The following is a 21,720-nucleotide window of genomic DNA, read 5'->3' as shown; positions in this document are numbered from 1 at the left end:
TCTTTTGTATTCCTGTGGTGTTGCTGAATTACTAAAATTTGTTTTTCCTGCTGGACATTTAAAATTATTTAACAAATCTTTTCTGCTCTAAGTAAAAGTCATTAAAATATAGTGTTTGAAAAGTAAAACTTTTGAAAAGGTTTAATGCTTATGTTCTGCAATGACTTGTAAAAATTTATATCTATAAACTTGTTTTTGTTGCTGATAATTCTGTATAAACAGTGAATGGCTAAAATATATATTTAGTCATAAAAGAAATTAGCTAAACAGCAAAATGAGAATTGTTGTTTAGTCCCTAAGTTGTACCCAACTCTTTGTGACCCCATGAACCATAGCATTCCAGGCTTCCCTGTCCCTGTCCTTCACCATCTCCTTGAGTTTGCTCAACCTCATGTCCATTGAGTTGATGATGCTATCCAACCATCTCATCAAATTAAAACTAGTCTATCAAAGTTCCATTGCTCAGCTAAGAATATAGGCTGCCACTAAGTAAGGACATGGACATGTCACTTTAACCTCTTGAAGTCTCAGATTCACCATTAAAATAAGAGGATTGGATAAAGAAAATCATATACCATTTTATAATTTGAGATGACAAGCTGCAACCTCAAGTTTTTTACTTCTTCAAATCAGGGTAGAGAACTTCAAAATGTTGTTATAGTACTAATTGAATTTGGTAAGAGAACATATGTTAAATGTTCACTCTTTTATTATTTTATTTTGAGAAAAATCAAAAATAAACCATTCACTATGTTCACTATGTTAATATCACAATTTATAAAGCTCAATATTTGGTATTTTGAACTTAAGTAACTAAAATGTGAAAGTTCTCATATTAATTCTATCATGTTGGTGTAAGTTTAAATTCTGTGACAATCCATGTCTAATGAAATGACAATATTATATTCAATCCTATTCTGAGTGTTTTAGATGAAGGAAATTCAGTTCAGTTCAGTTCAGTCGCTCAGTCGTGTCTGACTCTTTGTGACCCCACGAATCGCAGCACGCCAGGCCTCCCTGTCCATCACCAACTCCCGGAGTTCACTCAGACTCACGTCCATTGAGTCAGTGATACCATCCAGCCATCTCATCCTCTGTCATTCCCTTTTCCTCCTGCCCCCAATCCCTCCCAGCATCATAGCAAAACTCAACTTATAGCAATCTTCAAAAGTTAAGATTCACTACTCTTTTTAAGAATAGAGTGATTTCACTGTCAACTTAAAAAATTTATTTTAAAAAATGCAATTTTATTTGAATTAATAAAAAAGAAACATTTATCATTTTTTAAGATGTCATTCTTTCCCCAAAAATGTACCATCTTGTGTCAAATCTGGAAGTAATGACCTAATTAATGGCATGCCCTTAGTCAGTCATGTCTGACTCTTTGTGACCCCATGGACTGTAACTTGCCAGGCTCCTCTGTCCATGGGGATTCTTCAGGCAAGAGTACTGGAGTGGGTTGCCATGTCCTCCTCAATTAATTGTATATGTAATATATTAAGATGTAACTTCAAGGCTAATTCAAGAACAAATGAATACACATCATGAACTTTCTTTGTCCTTATTGATGCTCAAGGTAGTTAATAGTAAAGTGAGGAATAATTTAGTTAACACCATTATCTAGATATATAGTCAAATTTAGAAATGCATTTGTGGTAGTATATTAAAAAGCAGAGACATTACCTTGCCAACAAAGGGATGTCCTTGCCAACAAAGGGATGTCTTTGCCAACAAAGTCAAAGCTATGGTTTTTCCAGTAGTCATGTATGGATGTGAGAGTTGGACTAAAGAAAGCTGAATGCCGAAGGACTGATGCTTTTGAACTGTGGTGTTGAAGAAGACTCTTGAAAGTCCCTTGGACAGCAAGGAGATTCAGCCAGTCCATCGTAAAGGAGATCAGTCCTGAATATTCATTGGAAGGACTGATGCTGAAACTGTAACTCCAATACTTTGGCCACCTGATGTGAAGAACTTACTCATTTGAAAAGACCCTGAATATGGGAAAGATTAAAAGCAGGAGGAGAAGGGGATGACAGAGGATGAGATGGCATCACCAACTCAATGGACATGATTTTGAGTAAACTCTGGGGGTTGGTGATGAACAGGGAAGCCTGGCATGCTGCAGTCCATGGGGTTGCAGATTTGGACACGACTGAGTGACTGAACTCAACTGAACGAATCTTATATGGCATACTTTTCTGAGGGATTTGTCATATTAGGCTCTAGGAAAACCTCTGAAGAAACTACTGCCTTTTGCCACAGAATAAGGTTTTTACATTTACACTATGGAGGTATAAAAATGGATAGCAAAATATGACAAAAAATATTTGCGATGAGGTAACCTTAACATAAAGAAAGCTAAGTACAAAAGAACTGATGCTTTTGAACTGTGGTGTTAGAGAATATTCTTGAGAGTCCCTTAGACTGCAAGGAGATCCAAACAGTCCATCCTAAAGGAGATCAGTCCTGGATGTTCATTGGAAGGACTGATGGTGAAGCTGAAACTCTAATACTTTGGCCACCTGATGCAAAGAGCTGACTCATTGGAAAAGACCCTGATGCTGGGAAAGGTTGAGGGCAGGAGGAGAAGGGGCCAACCGAGGATGAGATGGTTGGATGGCATCACCAACTCAATGGACATGGGTTTGGGTAGACTCCGGAAGTTGGTGATGGACAGGTAGGCCTGGTGTGCTGCGGTTCTTGGGGTCGCAGAGTCGGACACAACTGAGTGACTGAACTGAACCTTAAAATATTTTTCTAATTCACACCAGAAATTCTATATGTAGTAATATTATTTTTGTCACTTATGAACATCTTTAATTATTTTCTTATTGACATTTTAAAGTATTATATATCACTAATTTTGTACAGTGAAATTTAATGTACTTAATCTATTGTTATACTTAAAGTCTGTCAATGGTGTCAATATATTATCAGTGTAACAATGCCCCTCCTTTGAAATATTTAGTATAAAGTCATGCTGTACAAACTCAAAAGTAGAATAGATCTATATCTTATCCTATTAGTGATTTCTGCGGAATAAAGTGTGAGTATTCCAACTGATGGCCTTCCAAGGTGGCATAGTGGTAAAGTACCCGCCTGCCAGTACAGGAGACATAAGAGGTGCTGTTTCGATTCCTGGATCAGGAAAATTCCCTGGAGGAGGGCACAACAACCCACTCCAGCATTGCTGTCTGGAGAATTCCATAGACAGAGGAGCCTCGTGGGCTACAGTCCATAGGGTTGCAAAGAGGTGGACTTAACTGAGAAGACTTAGCATGAATTCCAACTGATACATTGAATAGACAGTGATGTTTCTTAGAGAGTTCTGTCATTTTCCTAAACTGCCAGTTATGATAAAAACTAGTTCTAAATCCATAAATTCTTGTGAAAAACTAATATTCTTCTAGTAATCTGGTAATTTTAGAAAATTTCACTCCTATTGATAGAACTAAGATGAACCACTTTTCTCCATGATTTTCAAATAGTTTACCACTTTTTGTCAGTATCTCTTTCTATGTTCTTAATACACAACTGTCAGACAATTTCTTTACCAATATAATCTTTTCAATGTTTATGTTCAGAATTTATAGTAACAAATGGAATGAAACTTATTTGCTTTGCATTACTTAAGATATCTCATCTCAAACAAGCTCTGCATTACTAAATGATATTCAGTTCAGTTCAGTTCAGTCGCTGAGTCGTGTCCAACTCTTTGTGACCCCATGAATCGCAGCACACCAGGCCTCCCTGTCCATCACCAACTCCCGGAGTTCACTCAAACTCATGTCCATCGAGTCGGTGATGCCATCCAGCCATCTCATCCTCTGTCATCCCCTTCTCCTTCTGCCCTCAATCCCCTCCAGCATCAGTCTTTTCCAATGAGTCAACTCTTCACATAGGTGACCAAAGTATTGGAGTTTCAGCTTCCAAAGAACGCCCAGGGTTGATCTCCTTTAGAATGGAATGGTTGGATCTCCTTGCAGTCCAAGGGACTCTCAAGAGTCTTCTCCAACACCACATTTCAAAAGCATGATATTAAAATTTTTTAAATGGAAAATTTCTCTTTCAATTTGTTGATAGCTCATTTTACCACATTTTTTGTATTCTTGCCTTCATATGACTCAGCCAAATTATATTGGATACAATTGTCTATTTAAAAAAAACAGTCTATGTATATAAAGAGTAATACCACAAAGGACCTTACCTCATCCTGCCACCATATATCATGGCTGAAAATATCTCAGATAAGATAATGCATTGTGTCTCTGTTTTCTAGGAACATTGGAATTAAAATTAAATATAGAAGAAATGGTGTCTGAGTATTTGATGTGTGTCCCAAGGTTTATGCTGAGCATCATAAGTCATTACTAGAAGTCAAGTCTAAACTGTAAATCAAGAGATTTAAGATTATACTCTGTCCACTATGGTAGAATTTCTCAAGTGACAGTGAGCACAACAATCATCCAGAACAAATAATTTCTAAAATAGAATCCTAAACCCACCTCCCAGTCAGATTTTTAAAATTTTCACTGTCTTTCAAATTCACATTTCTTAGTAACAATTATAAATGATTTTGATTAGACCAGGTTTTAAATTTTTTTTATTTAGAGCATACATTTTTAGACATGTTATTCTTATTATTACCAACTCAAGTCCTTTATCCATCAAAAATAAATAAATCATTTACAGGAATCTAAATTTCAAAAAATCACGTGCTTTTTTTTTTTTTTTATAGAATAGCATCTTTCAAAAACAGGTTTAATGACCGCCATGTTTTTGAACCTGAGCACTAATCTTTCTGTCAGCAATTTTTGTTATTCTCTGTAAACATTTTTGATTTCCCAGGTGGTGCTAGTGGTAAAGAATCCATCTACCAATGCAGGAGACATAAGAGACGTGGGTTAGATCCCTGGGTCGGGAATACCACCTGGAAGAAGGTATGGCAACCCACTCCTGTGTTCGTGCCTGGAGAATCTCATGGACTGGGTGGCCTGGCAGGCTACAGGCTGTGGAGTCACACAGAGTCAAACGTGATACAGGTGACTTAGCATGCATGCACATAATATTTTAGAATTAGATGTGCTATTGCAGTTTTCTGAGGTGATTCAGATTTTAATCATACTTTCCTGCTAGTAGCATAAACAACAGAAGCATTGCAGAAATTTTAGTTACTTCTAAAATCTGGACTATATCTCCCAGACCTCTGTTCATATAAAAACACACACAATTTTTTTCAGACAAATTGTCTCACTTTGTGGTTCAAAAAATAGGATTGCAGTAGCTAGAAGTGAACTACTGTAGAAGCATAATATTTTAGAGTTTTGAGATGCCTCAGAGAATGTTGATCAGCTCCTGTCCTATACATGAAGTCCCCTTTAGCAATGTGCTGGGCACATACAGTATTATAATATATCAATCATTAAGAACTACACTGGATCATGTTTTAAAACAGTCTCAGTTAGGAATGGATACATGCATATGTATGGCTGAGTAACTTCATCATTCACTTGAAAGTATCACAGTATTGTTAATCGACTAAACCACTATAAAAATAAAAAGTTTTTTTTTTTTAAACAAGAAATTCTTGTACAACAGAGGACACTACTTAAGCAGCTTGAGTTCAGTTCAGTTGCTCAATCATGTCCAACTCTTTGCCACCCCATGGACTGCAGCACACCAGGCTTCTGTTCATCACCAATTCCCAGAGTTTACTCAAACTCCTGTTGATTGAGTTGGTGATGCCATCCAACCATCTCATCCTCTTTTGTACCCTTCTCTTCCTGCCTTCAATCTTTCCCAGTGTCAGGGTCTTTTCAGATGAGTCAGTTCTTCGCATCAGGTGGCCTAAGTATTGGAGTTTCAGCTTTAGCATCAGTCCATCCAATGAATATTCAGGACTGATTTCCTTTAGGATGGACAGGTTGGATCTCCTTGCACTCCAAGGGACTCTCAAGAGTCTTCTCCAACACCACAGTTCAAAGCATCAATTCTTTGGCACTCAGATTTCTTTATAATCCAACTCTCACATCCATACGTGACTACTGGAAAAATCATAGCCTGGACTAGAGAGCCCATTGTTGGCAAAGTAATCTGCTTTCTAATATGCCATCTAGGTTGGTCTAAACTTTCCTTCCAAGGAGTAAGCATCTTTTCATTTCATAGCAGTCACCATCTACAGTAATTTTGGAGCCCCAAAAAATAAAGTCTGCAACTATTTCTACTGTTTCTCCCTCCATTTGCCATGAAGTGATGGGACCAGATGCCATGATCTTAGTTTTCTGAATATTGAGCTTTAAGACAACTTTTTCACTCTCCTCCTTCATTTTCATCAACAGGCCCTTTAGTTCTTCTTCACTTTCTGCCGTAAGGGTTATATCATCTGCATATCTGAGGTTATTGATATTTCTCCCAGCAATCTTGATTCCAGCTTGTGCTTCATCCAGCCAGAATTTCCCATGATGTCCTCTGCATATAAGTTAAATAAGTATGGTGATAATATACAGCCTTGACATACTCCTTTTCCTATTTGGAACCAGTCTGTTGTTCCATGTCCAGTTCTAACTGTTGCTTTCTGACCTGCATACAGATTTCTCAAGAGGCAGGGCAGGTGATCTAGTGTTCCCATCTCTTGAAGAATTTTCCACAGTTTGTTGTGATCCACACAGTCAAAGGCTTTGGTATAGTCAATAAAGCAGAAGTAGATGTTTTTCTAGAACTCTCCTGCTTTTTCGATGATCCAGCGGATGTTGACAATTTGATCTCTGGTTACTCTGCCTTTTCTAAAACCAGCTTGAACATCTGGAAGTTTATGGTTCACATGTTGCTGAAGCCTAACTTTGAGAATTTTGAGCATTATTTTACTAGCATGTGAGATGAGTGCAATTATGCGGTAGTTTGAGCATTCTTTGGCATTGCCCTTCTTTGGGATTGGAATGAAAACTGATCTTTTCCAGTCCTGTGGCCACTGCTGAGTTTTCCCAATTTGCTGGCATACTGAGTTCAGCCCTTTCACTGCATCATCTTTTAGGATTTGAAATAGCTCAACTGGAATTCCATCACCTCCATTAGCTTTGTCTTAGTTATGCTGCCTAAGGCTCACTTGCCTTCACTTTGCAGAATGTCTGGCTCTAAGTGAGTGATCATACCATTATGATTATCTGGGTCATGAAGCTCTTTTTTTGTAATTCTTCTGTGTATTCTTGCCACCTCATCTTAATATCTTCTGCTTCTGTTAGGTCCATACCATTTCTGTCCTTTATTGAACCTATCTTGGCATGAAATATTCCCTTGGTATCTCTAATTTTCTTGAAGAGATCTCTAGTGTTTCCCATTCTGTTGTTTTCTTCCTTTTCCTCTAACCAGCTTGAACAGAAGCATAAATACTGTCTTCCACTACAAGAAGCCTGATATTAGGCCATGTTGCTGTTGTTCAGTCTCTAAGTCACGTCTGACTCTTTGAAACCCCATGGACTGCAGCACATCAGGCTTCCCTGTTCTTCACTGTCTCTCGGGGTTTGCTCAAACTCATGTCCATTGGATTGGTGATGCCATCCAACCATCTCATCTTCTGCAGCCCTCTTCTCCTCCTGCCTTCATTCTTTTCTAGCATCAGGGTCTTTTCCAGTGAGTCAGTTCTTCACATCGGATGGCCAAAGTATTGGAGCTTCAGTGTCAGTCCTTCCAATATATATTCAGGGTTGATTTCCTTTAGGAGGTTAAACCATAATTTAGTCTAATTAAAAGACTCAAGGATGCTCTTTCGATTCCAGACTCTTCCTCTGGTCCATACTGGGGCCTCTTATGCTTGCACTTTCTTTCTTTCTTTTTTTGCACTTTCATTTGCTCTACAGCCTAATATTGACTGTCTAGGCAGGAAGCAAAGAAAAAAATATGCTAAAAGCAAGATGATGCCATTAAATTTGGGAAAGGATGTCTGCTTCTACATACACCTCACTGGCCGGAACTGTCTGTCACTTTTTCTGTTCTGGCTTTATGAGAATCTGAGAAATTGAGTAATTTTGCTTGAGCCCACTGATGTCCCAAACCAAATCAGGATTCTGACAGGAAAAAAGTGAGAATTTATATATGGTGTTAGCAATGGAAATCACCTGCTACAGCTGGTGTTTGTCTAAAGGAAAAATGTATCCAAAAGCTTTAGAATACTTGGTATAGATATGAAGGTATAATTCATTATTTGCTCGTTGTGTGCAGCATTAACTATTTGGCACACGGCATTGTTTAAAAGATAAAGTCGTGGGTCTTCATAGTGCCTGGCTCACTTGTCTATGACAATAACATTGGTGCTCATGTCTACCTGCCGTAAAGGACTCTAAGAGTAAAATGGAGAAGCTCCAGTTAAATTTTTAGAGTATAGTGGTGGATGAAAGATGGTGAAAAATCCACTCAAACTGCAAAAACTATTGGCACCTCAGTGTGATAGGGTGAGTCAGATGGTAAAGAATCTTCCTGAAATGCTGGAGACCTGGGTTCAGTCTTTGGGTCAGAAGATCCCCCCCAGAAGGAAATGGCTACCCATTCCAGTATTCCAGCCTAGGGAATTCCTTGAACAGAGGTACCTGGTGGGCTACGGTCCATGGGGTCACAAAGAGTCGGACACGATTGAGCGACTAACACTTTTGCTTTCAGTGTGGGAGCAGTCAGCAAGAAGATAACCATTGTGTAACTGAACTCTATGCTGTTTTCATCCATTTAAATATATACCTGACTTTGAGAAAGTCCTGAAATGGCCACTGCTCCACCTCTGAGAGACTCTGATACAGTAAGTCCCCTACGTACAAACCTTCAGGTTGCAAACTTTCAAATGTGCGAACATGATCCTGTATGTCAACTGCTGTGATATACTACTGTACTTTTCAAGGTACTGTACTATAAGATTAAAAATATTTTCTTTAAAAACATTTTTAAAATATTTGCTTTTTGTATTTGGCTCTTATGAGTTATTTGTGTGAAAAGTATTATAAACCTACAGTATGGTACTATGAGTTATTTATGTGAAAAGTATTATAAACTTATTACAGTACAGTACTATGTAGCCAACTGCATTAGTTGGGTACCTAGGCTAACTTTGTTGGACCTATGAACAAATTGGACTTATGAACCTGCTTTTGGAATGGGCCTCCTTTGTATATAGAGAACTTGCTGTATTTTGTCTCTTGTCAAATACCAAATATGAGTTAAAATGCTAAAATTTGGCAGTCTTCAACTGTCTTTTCTCCTCACAACTCCAGTCACCACTGGCATCTCTAAAATTTAAGTTTTTCCTGTAGGGTCTGGAGGTAGGGTGAGGAAGGTGCCGTGGAAAGGGGGTTTCAGCGTTCACTGGCAGAGCTCCTTCTGGCAAGCTCAGATGCCTTGGGCAGAGGTAGAAGGGAACTTCTTTCTGGCAGCTTGTTGGAATTCAAATTAGTCAATTCAAAATTAATCTTGATTATCACCTTTATGCCATAGCTTAGCTACTTCATAAGTTAAAGGTTTATTTGTGTGTGTGTGTGTGTGTGCACGCCTAATCATGGAAAGAAACAAACCTGAACTAAGTTGAAAGCATATACTTATTCTGAGGGGAATAATTGATGAATCTCTCAAGAGAGATTTTCCATTATAAAAGTAGATGTAATTTTGCATGATGCAGAAATCAAAATTACTCAATAAATAAAAAACTTTCTTAAATGGATAAATACTGGTAATACTTGGTATATATAATATCTGTGTTTATCATGTATCCTAACTGTATTCTATAGGAAAGGTGAATGTTTTTAAAAAAGAATTCAAAGGAACATATATTGGGGATATACGCACATAGTCTTAATTGAAAATAAGCACAAAAATGCTGCAAAAGACAACAAATCATTAAGAACATTTTGAAAGACCTCTTGTCTATGTTGAACAAAGAATCCATTTCCTAGCTACATATTTACATTAGAAAATGGAACAGATTATATTATTTTTCCTTTGCCTGAGTAATTTCTTTTCACTTAATTGATTTTTCTTTTATCTTTGCTATCAATTTGTCAGATAGCATGTGGTTTATTACTTTTATGGAGCTCAGATTTTCAAACAGAAGAGTTGAGCATCTTTTCCATAATTTTACAACGTTTTATTTCAGACATAATAAAGACAAATCGGTATGTGTGTGTTTTTACAACATTATGTCTCCTGTAATGTAAAGCAATATTTTATATAATAGCTTTAGGTATTCCATAATTATCACTTGGACTGAAAAAGGCAAACATTTTCCTTTGAGCACATTTTAAGACTAATTTTTCAAATACATATATTTGTGTGGATCTCAGAGTTCCCAGATTTCTTCCTGTGGCGCTTCAATAATATAACCAGCCTAGACAAGAGCTATTTCATGGTACAACCAAGTAGCTTTTATTATGTATTTCAATCAACGATTTGAGAAAAGCTTTTTGAAGTTTAATTTAAAACCCCTGTTATCATTTGTAGTAGAGCAGCTCTAGCTATTTTTCTTCAGTTCATTGTCATTAACTAATGCTAAGCCGTTCCCTATAATAGTAAGGAACTGTGGGTGACTGCATTAACCCTTGAGGCTCTATCCAGTCTCAGGAGTAGCAGTCTGATGAACAAGGAGCAACCACTAAAAGTATTGGAAACCAAGGGAGGAACAGCAGTTTTGTCAAAGTCATGTAAACCCTTTAAGGGGCGCTAAAGATTTCATTGTTTGTCATGGTGAGTATTAATATTGTTGTTAGTTTCTATTGTTCTTTTCAGTTAAGTATAGGAAACAAAATCTGTGTTTCTTTCAGGAAGAATCTTATTAACTTCTGAAGAGTGGTATATGGGGTGAGGCAAAGATTCCCTAAGCTTTCTGATGTACAACAGCAATTCTAATGTAAGAGTGATTATTTGTGCACTTTCCATATCACCCTTATGGAAGTCTGCCGAACTCCGGTGCACATTCATGAGGTATATATATATAATTTATGAATCTGTGCCTTATATATGTAGCTCATGTATGTATGAATGTGGTGTTATGGGTAGGTGTATATGTATATGAAAGAGAATGCTTCATAATATATTTCATATTGAAAACTACTAAAAATGACATGAAACCATGATGCAACAATATAAAAGTAATGGGGAAAAAATTTATAAAACAAGAAAGAAAAATTTAAAACCAGAAATAAAATCCATTACGTGCTTCTGCATATTTGTGAATAATTCTATCATTATATTCCAGTTAAAAATAATGAGATATTTTATAAACACCATGAATTTGCATTTATTTTGACTTTTTAAAATATAGAATGTCAATAGATATAAATTATATTTAATGGAAGGCATTAATGATCATTGTTAGGGTGCCACCCAGACAGATTCATCTCTTTAGAGTTGATTTAAATTATGATTAAAGGTACAAAATATTGTCTCTGTGAAATTTGAAAGGCTTGTATGTACTAGATTCAGCATTGAAATCTATTAGAATTGCTGGTGTATTTTTAGGTCTAATGTGAATTGATATACTGATTTAATTAAAAAATACGTCAATTCAGTCCCTGTTCCATGCCACTGGGATTCACATTATTTTAACATGTCATAATCTTTAATATTAAATTAGGGTATAGTCTTTTGTGATAAAACTTAAGTACATTGAATTAGACTACTTTTGAGTCTCCAAGAAAACTGCCCATTGCTTCATTTAACATAATTTAAAATAATATTAACAATGTCAGTATTTGGAGCTAAATTCAAATTGTTCAAATATAGCTAGCACTTAGAATTGCTACATTATTTCTTGGTTTAAACATACTTTCTTTAATGTGATGTTAGTAGTAAAACATAGTCTAAACAATGTTTTAGAAGATCTGTACTTCAAAATTTGTTTCCATTCTTATAGATCATTTGAAATTTATAATTATCAGCTTCCTTGAGACAGAAGATGCAATCACAAATCTCACAGATGCTTAGTGATTTCCAAGGATAAAATAATAAAATAATTTAAATTACCAGGTTGTCATTTGAATTATACCACCCCTTGAGAAGCACAGTATATCATGTAATTTTGAAGAATACCATTAATTTGAATGGTATTTTATCTAGCATTGTAAAGTATTTTAACCACTAAGATTAAAAATAAGACATTGGGTACCAATTTTTAAATGTCTGGATTGTTTTATAGTGAGGATTATATATTTTCAAGGGTTAATAAAGGAAACTAATTTTCCTTTCCATGTTCTCTGATAATCTAGGGAGTAATAGACTTTTCTTGTGGATCATGAACAACAGAAATTTATTGCTCACGGTCTTGGAGGCTGAAAATTCAAGATCAGGTCACCAGCATGATCACCTTCTAGTGAGAACCCTCTTTTTAATTCCCGGCAGGTCTTTACAGGATGTAAATGGCTAAAGATCTCTCTGAGGACTCTTACAAAAGCACTGATTCTATTCATGAGAACTCCACTCTCGTGACCTAAAGCACAACCTGAAGTCCTACCTTCTAATACCATCATTCTTGGAGATTAGAATTCAACAGTGACTTTTAGGAGGACACAAATAATCCTTCTCGGGGGGGAGGGGCCTTCTCGGGTAGCTTAGCGGTAAAGAATCTGCTTGCCATTGCAGGAGAGGCAGATTCCATCCCTGGGTGGGGAAGATCCCCTGGAGAAGGAAATGACACCTACTCCAGTATTCTTGCATGGGAAATCCCATGACAGAGGAGCCTGGTGGGCTACAGTTCTTGCGGTCACAAAGCAGTCAGATACAACTTAGCAGCTAAACAAAGACAAAAACAAACACTCAGATCATAGCATGGTTCATTCCACTGTATTTCCAAATATGAATTGCCACAGATAGTACTATTCTTTTTTTTAATTAAATTTTTGTTTCTTTTTACTTTATTTTACTTTACAATACTGTATTGGTTTTGCCATACATCAACATGAATCCACCATGGTGTACATGAGTTCCCAATCTTGAACCCTCCTCCCACCTCCCTCCCCATACCGTCTCTCTGGGTCATCCCAGTGCACCAGCCCCAAGCATCCTGTATCCTGCCTTGAACCTAGACTGGCGAGTCGTTTCTTACATGATAGTATACATGTTTCAATGCCACTCTCCCAAATCATCCCACCCTCTCCCTCTCCCACAGAGTCCAAAAGTCTGTTCTATACATCTGTGTCTCTTTCGCTGTCTCGCATACAGGGTTATTGTTACCATCTTTCTAAATTCCATATATATGTGTTAGTATGCTGTGTTGGTGTTTTTCTTTCTGGCTTACTTCACTCTGTATAATTGGCTCCAGTTTCATCCATCTCATTAGAACTGATTCAAATGTATTCTTTTTAATGGCTGAGTAATACTCCATTGTGTATATGTACCACAGCTTTCTTATCCATTCATCTGCTGATGGACATCTAGGTTGCTTCCATGTCCTGGCTATTATAAACAGTGCTGTGATGAACATTGGGGTACACATGTCTCTTTCAGTTCTGATTTCCTCGGTGTGTATGCCCAGCAGTGGGATTGCTGGGTCATAAGGCAGTTGATCTCTGTTTCCTTGAAGACAAATTCTCTGGACTATAGCATCTGTAACCATAGGCCTTGCAGGATGCTTCAGGTATGAATTCCACTGATATCCTGGTTCCTTGCCAGGTTGAGAGATCTAACAGAGACACTAGCCACCTCTGAAGGGATTTCAGTATTTATCACAGGCTTTTCCTATGAAATGATATCGTTCTCATCACCATACCAAAAGATTATCAGTAAGGCTGTTGGACACATCACATATTATTAATATTCCTGTTTGTTTCTGGTATATAAATTCATCAAAGTTCATTTTGAAGTACTGATTCATCTAATGTATATGTGTGTGCATACATGTTTGTATATCACAAAATTTAATATCTTTATTCTACTAATGTTTATTAATTTTGGGAAACAATTTATCATTAATAATTTTGAAAAGTATAAAAAATTAAAAAGTTTTCCCCATGTTTTGTGTAAACCCAAAATTAATTAAATATAAACTTTTTAAAAAGCAAAATTCAATCACAAAGGAAAAAAAGAAAAAAAGCTTTGATCTTTTATCCTGTGTGCTATTTGTCTACTGCTAGTGTGGAACTACTTTTTCAATTATATCATTTATTTTTGTAAAAGATGTATAAATTATTTTTAAAAAACTTTATGCTTCTGTTCCTATTTTTAGGGTTACCATGAAACTTATTTTATATGGACATTTGCAAGAATAAATAGTTCCAATGAATAAGATGTTTGCCATGTTATCTTTATTCAACAATTTTTTTTTAAAGTCATTTCTTACTATATTGTACTTGGTCTGAATTTACCACTATGCTTTACTGCCACAGAACATCTCACCTAAGTGTACAAAAGTGTACACATCCCTGGGATGTTCTGAATGGCAGTTAATGACTTAAAAAGGAAAGTTTATGATTCAAACTTGTCTTCACAGACATGAGACACATCAAAGTAGCTATTAATACAATAGACAACTTGTCATAAATTATTGCTCTTAATATGTCAAATTTGTTAATTTCATTGAAAGAAATGTTTCAGAACTAGTTTAAGAGAAAGCTAGTGTATTACCTCCCATTGCAAATGTAATAGTTTTTATATCCATAGCACAAATAGGAATTGTTTTGCTTTGTTTTGGCAGAGTATAGAATCCATTCATTATGTCCTATCCTAATCTTGAACTTCCTTAGATTTCCTTAAAGGCAGAGGCTTCTAAAAAAGGAACTGGCTCCAACATCTGCTGTTATGAGTCCTTAAAAATAATTCCATGTGAATGATTTTGTGATCCTATCCTCTTAATTATTGTCATTCTCCTAAGATATATATTTTAAAAGAAATCAAACTTTTAAAAAAATCTCCTAGTTAGAGCAAAAAAAAAAACAATTGTTGACTTAATTTGCAACTATCAAAAGATTCTGCTACTTTTTCTTCTTTCACAGTTAAATTTAAACATCACCAAAAGAACTCTGGGAAAATAGTCAAGAGAGGTTTTTAAGTTTTACAGATAATATTTGTTATGATGATTCATACTAGCATTTTATAGTTACTTAGGGAGAATATATATAGGCTGAGACAAGACAGTTAAGCTTTATTACTGGATATTGCTTAGAAATGTGCTACTCAGTTGAAGACCTCTTTGAGTTCCCCCATAATTATTTTGTTGAAGTATGCTGGTGGATGATTTTCACTAGGTCATCTTATAGGAATACAAAATAGTGTCCTTTTTTGTATAGGGGTGAGAGAAATAGAAATACATGTAGAAATAAGAATATAAAATAGGCCAGAATTAAATGAAACATAAATCTAGTTCAATCAGTATCCCTGTATTATCACTGATGGTAGGTTGGAATGTTATCTTCTAGGATTTTTGTATTTAATAAGGAATTACTGAATCGAAAACTTTAATTTCTAACCTAATGGACTAAATGAATAATGGAGTGGCAGACCCTTATGGCTGACTGAAGAAAGAAGTCATCTGGGGCTATCATTTCTGCTGAGATCATGGAGGAGATATGTGCTTCCTTGATTAAATCATGAGTCTTTTGGGCCAACTTCTGCTCTAACTTATGGTTGGGTATGTAGGCAAAACATGCATACAGTAGATTTAAGAGCAACTCCCTACCTTTGCCTCTTTATAATTTTAATTTATAATGTAGATTCTGAGTATGCAAAAGTTTTGATCATCTATGTTTTATGATTAGATACCAAAAATTTCTATCTCATGCCAGACAGTGCATTACCTACTAATAAACATAGAACATCCATTGGCAGTAACGTTGATATAATCTGCTACTGTTTATTTGTTTGCATGTGTGTGTGATAATTCTACCATATTCTTTACTATTTCTGTTTAGTTTTCCTAACATTACCTAAATGTATGTACACCTCCAGTTACACATACTTAAAGCATTATTTTTAATACCTTCAATACAAAGAAATATATTTAAATATGTGAAAAGCCTGAACTCTACAGTAGCATTTGCAATAGCATTTTATGTCTCAATTGATATTGATTTTTTAAAAGTGCTTTTGCCTCAGAAACATTCTTTTTAGATTATTTGTTTTTTCTTTATATTGCAAATTGAAGAAATTCAAAGTTATTAGAAAAACATTTCTATTTAACTAATCCTTCTTCAGACTGCCACCATATTGCCTAAAAAAATTAATAGCTAGATGTTTTCACATTACTAGTTCATACAATGAGCTAATTTTATAAAAAGGAAAAGACAAAACTTCTTCTTTCTATTATTTGGCTTCATTTATTACAAAAGATTGCAAAATAATTGAAGGAAAATGAAAACTAAATGAAATAATTAAATAAGTGATCTAATTTCTAGGTGTTAATTTAATTCTATTTCTAATCAATTTTCTGTATTTTAAACTTCAATTGCTTCTATCTCCTCCTTGCCTACAGGCATAGATGTCTCAAATTATGGGTTGGATACATCCCTGAGTACTTAGCATGATGACACAAGGGAAAATGCCACTCAGAGAACTAGACTAATACATTTAACAGTTATTCTGTTATTGGTGGTTTTAAACTCCAGATGGCTATGTCTAGTTGATTTGATTGTATTTGCCTGTAAGTTAGAAATCCGCACTGTGAAATGATAAGACCAGAAAAGGATAAATCTTGATTTACTCAAGATGACCTTTTGTTTTTGAGATGTTTTTAAGGGAAAGAGAGGGGTAGTGTATCAAAATGGAAATGTTGAGCAACCTTTTTGAATGTGTTTTGGTCAGTAAACTATACCAAATTGACGGGAAGTAAACATATTGACTTTCATATTGATGCAATTACCAAGTTTCCATATGTTCTACCTACACATTTCCAAATCTGAAAAAAAAATTAACTGAAGAATTCACTGAACTGTCATGCAAGAGCCTTCTCTATAAACCATGGGGTCATTTGTTAGTCCCTTCTTGAATGAAAGCCCCCACCAGGGGCTTCCCTGGTGGCTCAGAGGTTAAAGTGTCTGCCTGCAATGCGGGAGACCTGGCTTCGATCCCTGGATCCTGAAGATCCCCTGGAGAAGGAAATGACAACCTGCTCCAGTATTCTTGCCTGGAGAATCCCATGGACGGAGGAGCTGGAGAAGGAAATGACAACCTGCTCCAGTATTCTTGCCTGGAGAATCCCATGGACAGAGGAGCCTGGTAGGTCCACGGGGTCACAAAGAGTTGGACATGACTGAGCGACTTCACTTCACTTCTTGAATGATTACCTATCTCTAAAACTAACAGAGGTGTTCTTGAACCTAAATACATTTGTTTTAAGGCAGGAAAGATAAGTAAAAATTCATGGGAGACTGACTGTAAACATTATCACAAATATTCTCCAGCGTAAGTGATCAGGATATTGGATAACTGAATTTAATAGCTTTTGTCATAAAAGTATTTTCAAATATGAATAAGTAACTTCTTAACCAAAAATTCATCTTTTGAAAGTGCTTAATTTGGATTAGAATGAAAAGTTTTAGATTTGCTTTTAGGATGCCACTTAAAAAACCAGAGAGTCTCATCACATAGGGCTTACAGCTGCCTTTCTTCTGACTGTGCTTCAGCCTTGAATTCACATGAAGTTAATAGTTAAATTAACCTTGACCATCTTTGTTCCTTTTTTAAAAATTAAATATTTAGAAATAATTCATGACAATTTTAGCTGCTCCCTTCTAAATATTTCTGCTGGTCAGAGTTATAGTGAATAGGGGATTAGAGATACCAACGGAATATTTCATGCAAAGATGGGCTCGATAAAGGACAGAAATGGTATGGACCTAACAGAAGCAGAAGATATTAAGAAGAGGTGGCAAGAAAAAAGATCTTCATGACCAAGATAATCATGATGGTTTGATCTCTCACCTAGAGCCAGACATCCTGGAATGTGAAGTCAAGTAGGCCTTAGAAAGCATCACTATGAACAAAGCTAGTGGAGGTGATGGAATTCCAGTTGAGCTCTTTCAAATGCTGAAAGATGATGCTGTGAAAGTGCTGCACTCAATATGCCAGCAAATTTTGAAAACTCAGCAATGGCTGCAGGACTGGAAATGGTCAGTTTTTATTCCAATCCCGAAGAAAGGCAATGCCAAAGAATGCTCAAACTACCGCACAATTGCACTCATCTCAAATGCTAGTAAAATAATGCTCAAAATTCTCAAGGCCCAGCTTCAGCAACACGTGAACCATGAACTTCCAGATGTTCAAGCTGGTTTTAGAAAAGGTAAAGGAACCAGAGATCAAATTGCCAACATCTGCTGGATCATCAAAAAGGCAAGAGAGTTCCAGAAAAACATCTTTTTCTGCTTTACTGACAATGCTAAAGACTTTGATTGTGTGCATCACAATAAACTGTGGAAAATTCTGAAAGAGATGGGAATACCAGACCACCTGACCTGCCTCTTGAGAAACCTATATGCAGGTCAGAAGGCAACAGTTAGAACTGGACATAGAACAACAGACTAGTTCCAAATAGGAAAAGGAGTACGTCAAGACTGTATTTTGTCACCCTGCTTATTTAACTTATACGCAGAGTACATTATGAGAAACACTGGGCTGGAAGAAGCACAGTCTGGCATCAAGTTTGCCAGGAGAAATATCAACAACCTCAGATATGCAGATGACACCACCCTTATGGCAGAAAGTGAAGAGGAACTAAAAAGCCTCCTGATGATAGTGAAAGAGGAGAGTGAAAAAGGTTGGCTTAAAGCTCAACATTCAGAAAACAAAGATCATGGCATCCGGTCCCATCACTTCATAGGAAATAGATGGGGAAACAGTGGAAACAGTCAGACTTTATTTTTCTGGGCTCCAAAATTACTGCAGATGGTGATTGCAGCCATGAAATTAAAAGATGCTTACTCCTTGGAAGGAAAGTTATGACCAAGTTAGATAGCATATTGAAAAGCAGAGACATTACTTTGCCAACAAAGGTCCATCTAGTCAAGCCTATGGTTTTTCCAGTGGTCATGTATGGATGTGAGAGTTGGACTGTGAAGAAAGCTGATAGCCGAAGAATTGATGCTTTTGAAGTGTGGTGTTGGAGAAGACTCTTGAGAGTCCCTTGGACTGCAAGGAGATCCAACCAGTCCATTCTGAAGGAGATCAGCCCTGGGTGTTCTTTGGAAGGAATGATGCTAAAGCTGAAACTCCAGTACTTTGGCCACCTCATGCAAAGAGTTCACTCATTGGAAAAGACTCTGATGCTGGGAGGGATTGGGGGCAGAAGGAGAAGGGGACGACAGAGGATGAGATGGCTGGATGGCATCACTGACTCGATGGATGTTAGTTTGAGTAAACTCCGGGAGTTGGTGATGGACAGGGAGGCCTGGCGTGCTGCAATTCATGGGGTCGCAGAGTCAGACACAACTGAGTGACTGAACTGAGGGGACCATTTTAAAGATAATCACTAACAGATTTTCTAGATCCCTTTTTACTACAGATTGCTTTACAATAAAGCTAACATATATAGTTAGTTATATTAATGTATAATGTATAATGTATATCATTTTTTCTTTTAATCAAACTGCATTAAAACATATATGGAATGGCAGTTCTTCCTCTCATTTCAAACATGCTTAGTAGTTTGTCGAATTTTCAAATAGTGGCCTGATTAATTGTAGTAAATGTGTGTGTGCTCAGTTGTTCCTCTTTTGCAAATCCATGGACTGTTTCCTGGCAGGCTCCTTTGTCCATGGGGTTCTCCAGGCAAGAATATTGGAGTGGGTTGTCATGCCCTCCTCCAGAGGATCTTCTCAACCCAGGGATTGAACCGCTCTCCTAAAGCTCCTGCACTGCAGGTGGATACTTTACCATTGTGCCACAATTGTACTAAATATTGGACATTAAATCAAGATTGTGTGTGTGAATCATAATTGCACGAAGTTCTTTATAGTGCCATCCAAAGACCTAGTTCTTTATATCTCCTGTGCCCTTGCAGTTTTGTGCAAGCTCTTCCCTGGTGGCTCAGATCGTAAAGAATCTGCCTGAAATGCAGGAGACTCCGATTTGACCTCTGGGTCAGGAAGATCCTCTGGAGAAGGGAATAGCCACCCACTCCATTATTCTTGCCAGGAGAATTCCATGGACAGAGGAGCCTATGGGCTACAGTCCATTGGATCACAAACAGTCGGACACAACTGAGTGCCTAACTCTTTTTCACACTTCTTCTCTGTTGCTAAGCACACATCCCTAAATTATATGATTGCCAATCTCCCTTGGCATATGTTAGCAATCTCCCTTTACAATATCTTAAAGATGGATTAAGTGAGGCTGGATTTGTGGATTCTGCCTTTGGCCCTGTCAGAGACCAATGCTTTCTCTCTCCTTTGGTAACCTACAGTGAGGAAAAGCCCTGAGCCATCCTGCTTCCTTGACCCCATATCTATTCCTGAATGATCAGAATATGGGATTTCAATTATATATTGTCTTATCATTCCAAGGAGAGATAAAATACATGTTTCTCAATTCCAAACCTCTTACTTCTGTATGATATTTATATGATTATGGACTTTGAAAGAGCCAATTTTGTAATGCTATAGTACGTGATAGTAGGCTTTTGCTTTTAATTTTGACAGTCTGAAAGCTTATTCTGAGAGCTGCTTCCAGAGAAATCTAATTATTCTTGGTTAGGAATGTTCTTCTGGTGATACCACCAGCCTCCTGGGTACTAAGCATGTCTGATGATAGGTGATTCATAAGCCCTCTGTGACATTTCCCAATGAGCTGTTTTGTCACAGGTGATCCATTTTGTCAGATGTGTTATTTCAGCCTGAGCTTTAATGTGACTATCATGTTGCTGGGCAAGCAGCTGAGAGTGTTGCATAGCTTGTCACACGCTATACACCCTTTGAATCAGAATATGTAATTTTCAAATCCCAGCATGTGAAATTTAAATGAGAATCCCACCAAGTCACAGCTAATTTCTTCCTTCCTTACTTGATACCCAGGGGTCCAAAGTGCAAGCATTAAACTATCATAATCAGTCCTTGAAAATAAGTTAAATCAGTGCAAGGGCATAGATTCTCACTGGGGCAGGTTCTGTTACCTCTTCTTGCATTAGATTACTGATGGGTGAGTGTAAGAAAGCAGTCTGTTCAGATGACAAGCTGCCTGAATCAACCGTGACAAATGCAGGAGACTGTATGTGTGTGTGCGCATGCGCAATTCTAATGCTCGTGTCTCCAGTCTTACTTTCTTTATGTTCCCACCTTGCAAGTTAGTATATCTATTAAAATGTGAATTTGTAATTTCAGTACAGTTCATTTTAATACAGTAACTTATTTGCATGAGTTCTATAAATTCAGAGGAGTTGAAAATTAGTGACAAAGTTCCAGCATCAATACAAGTATTCATTCTTAAAAATTGCTCACTTCCCTAACTAATTTTTAAATAAATGTTAGAAATTAAACTGAGAAATGCCTTATCAATGTGAAAGTGAAGTTGCTGTCGTGTCCGACTCTTTGTGACTCCATGGACTGTAGCCAACCATGCTCCTCTGTCCATGGGATTTTCCAGGCAATAGTACTGGAGTGGGGTGCCATTGCCTTCTCCAGGGGATCTTCATCAGTGTAGAATTCCCTTTAATTAGATTATTATGAAATTAGCTAAAGGGCATTTATAGAATTTGAATCCATTTAAAGAACAATTTTATACCTTCCCTTGTGTTAGTATTTTGAGTTTTCTTTTGAAAGTATTTTCTTTTAGTCA

General features: G+C 36.7%; 1 protein-coding gene across 8 annotated transcripts in view; it reads left to right on the top strand.

The window, feature by feature from the left end:
* LOC121816219 (uncharacterized) overlaps positions 1 to 21,720 on the top strand; it is a 761,897-nt gene that overhangs the window by 279,547 nt on the left and 460,630 nt on the right. Inside the window, exons 3-4 of one of the 8 annotated variants that reach the window (XM_060416224.1) lie at positions 4,849 to 5,042; positions 10,791 to 16,247. The exons of 5 other annotated variants lie outside the window; for them this stretch is intronic. In XM_060416224.1, the coding sequence (XP_060272207.1) occupies positions 4,849 to 5,042; positions 10,791 to 10,805 (209 nt within the window). In that variant the 3' untranslated portion in view covers positions 10,806 to 16,247. Of the gene's footprint in view, positions 1 to 4,848; positions 5,043 to 8,649; positions 16,248 to 21,720 lie in introns of those variants that run through there. 2 more of the 8 variants (XR_009600793.1, XM_060416215.1) reach the window with 2 other exon arrangements.

The sequence above is a fragment of the Ovis aries genome, chromosome 1 (genome assembly GCF_016772045.2).
Source record: "Ovis aries strain OAR_USU_Benz2616 breed Rambouillet chromosome 1, ARS-UI_Ramb_v3.0, whole genome shotgun sequence".
Classification (NCBI taxonomy): Eukaryota; Metazoa; Chordata; class Mammalia; order Artiodactyla; family Bovidae; genus Ovis; species Ovis aries.
Note: the sequence above shows the minus strand (reverse complement) of the source record. Positions and strands in the feature narration are given on the sequence as shown.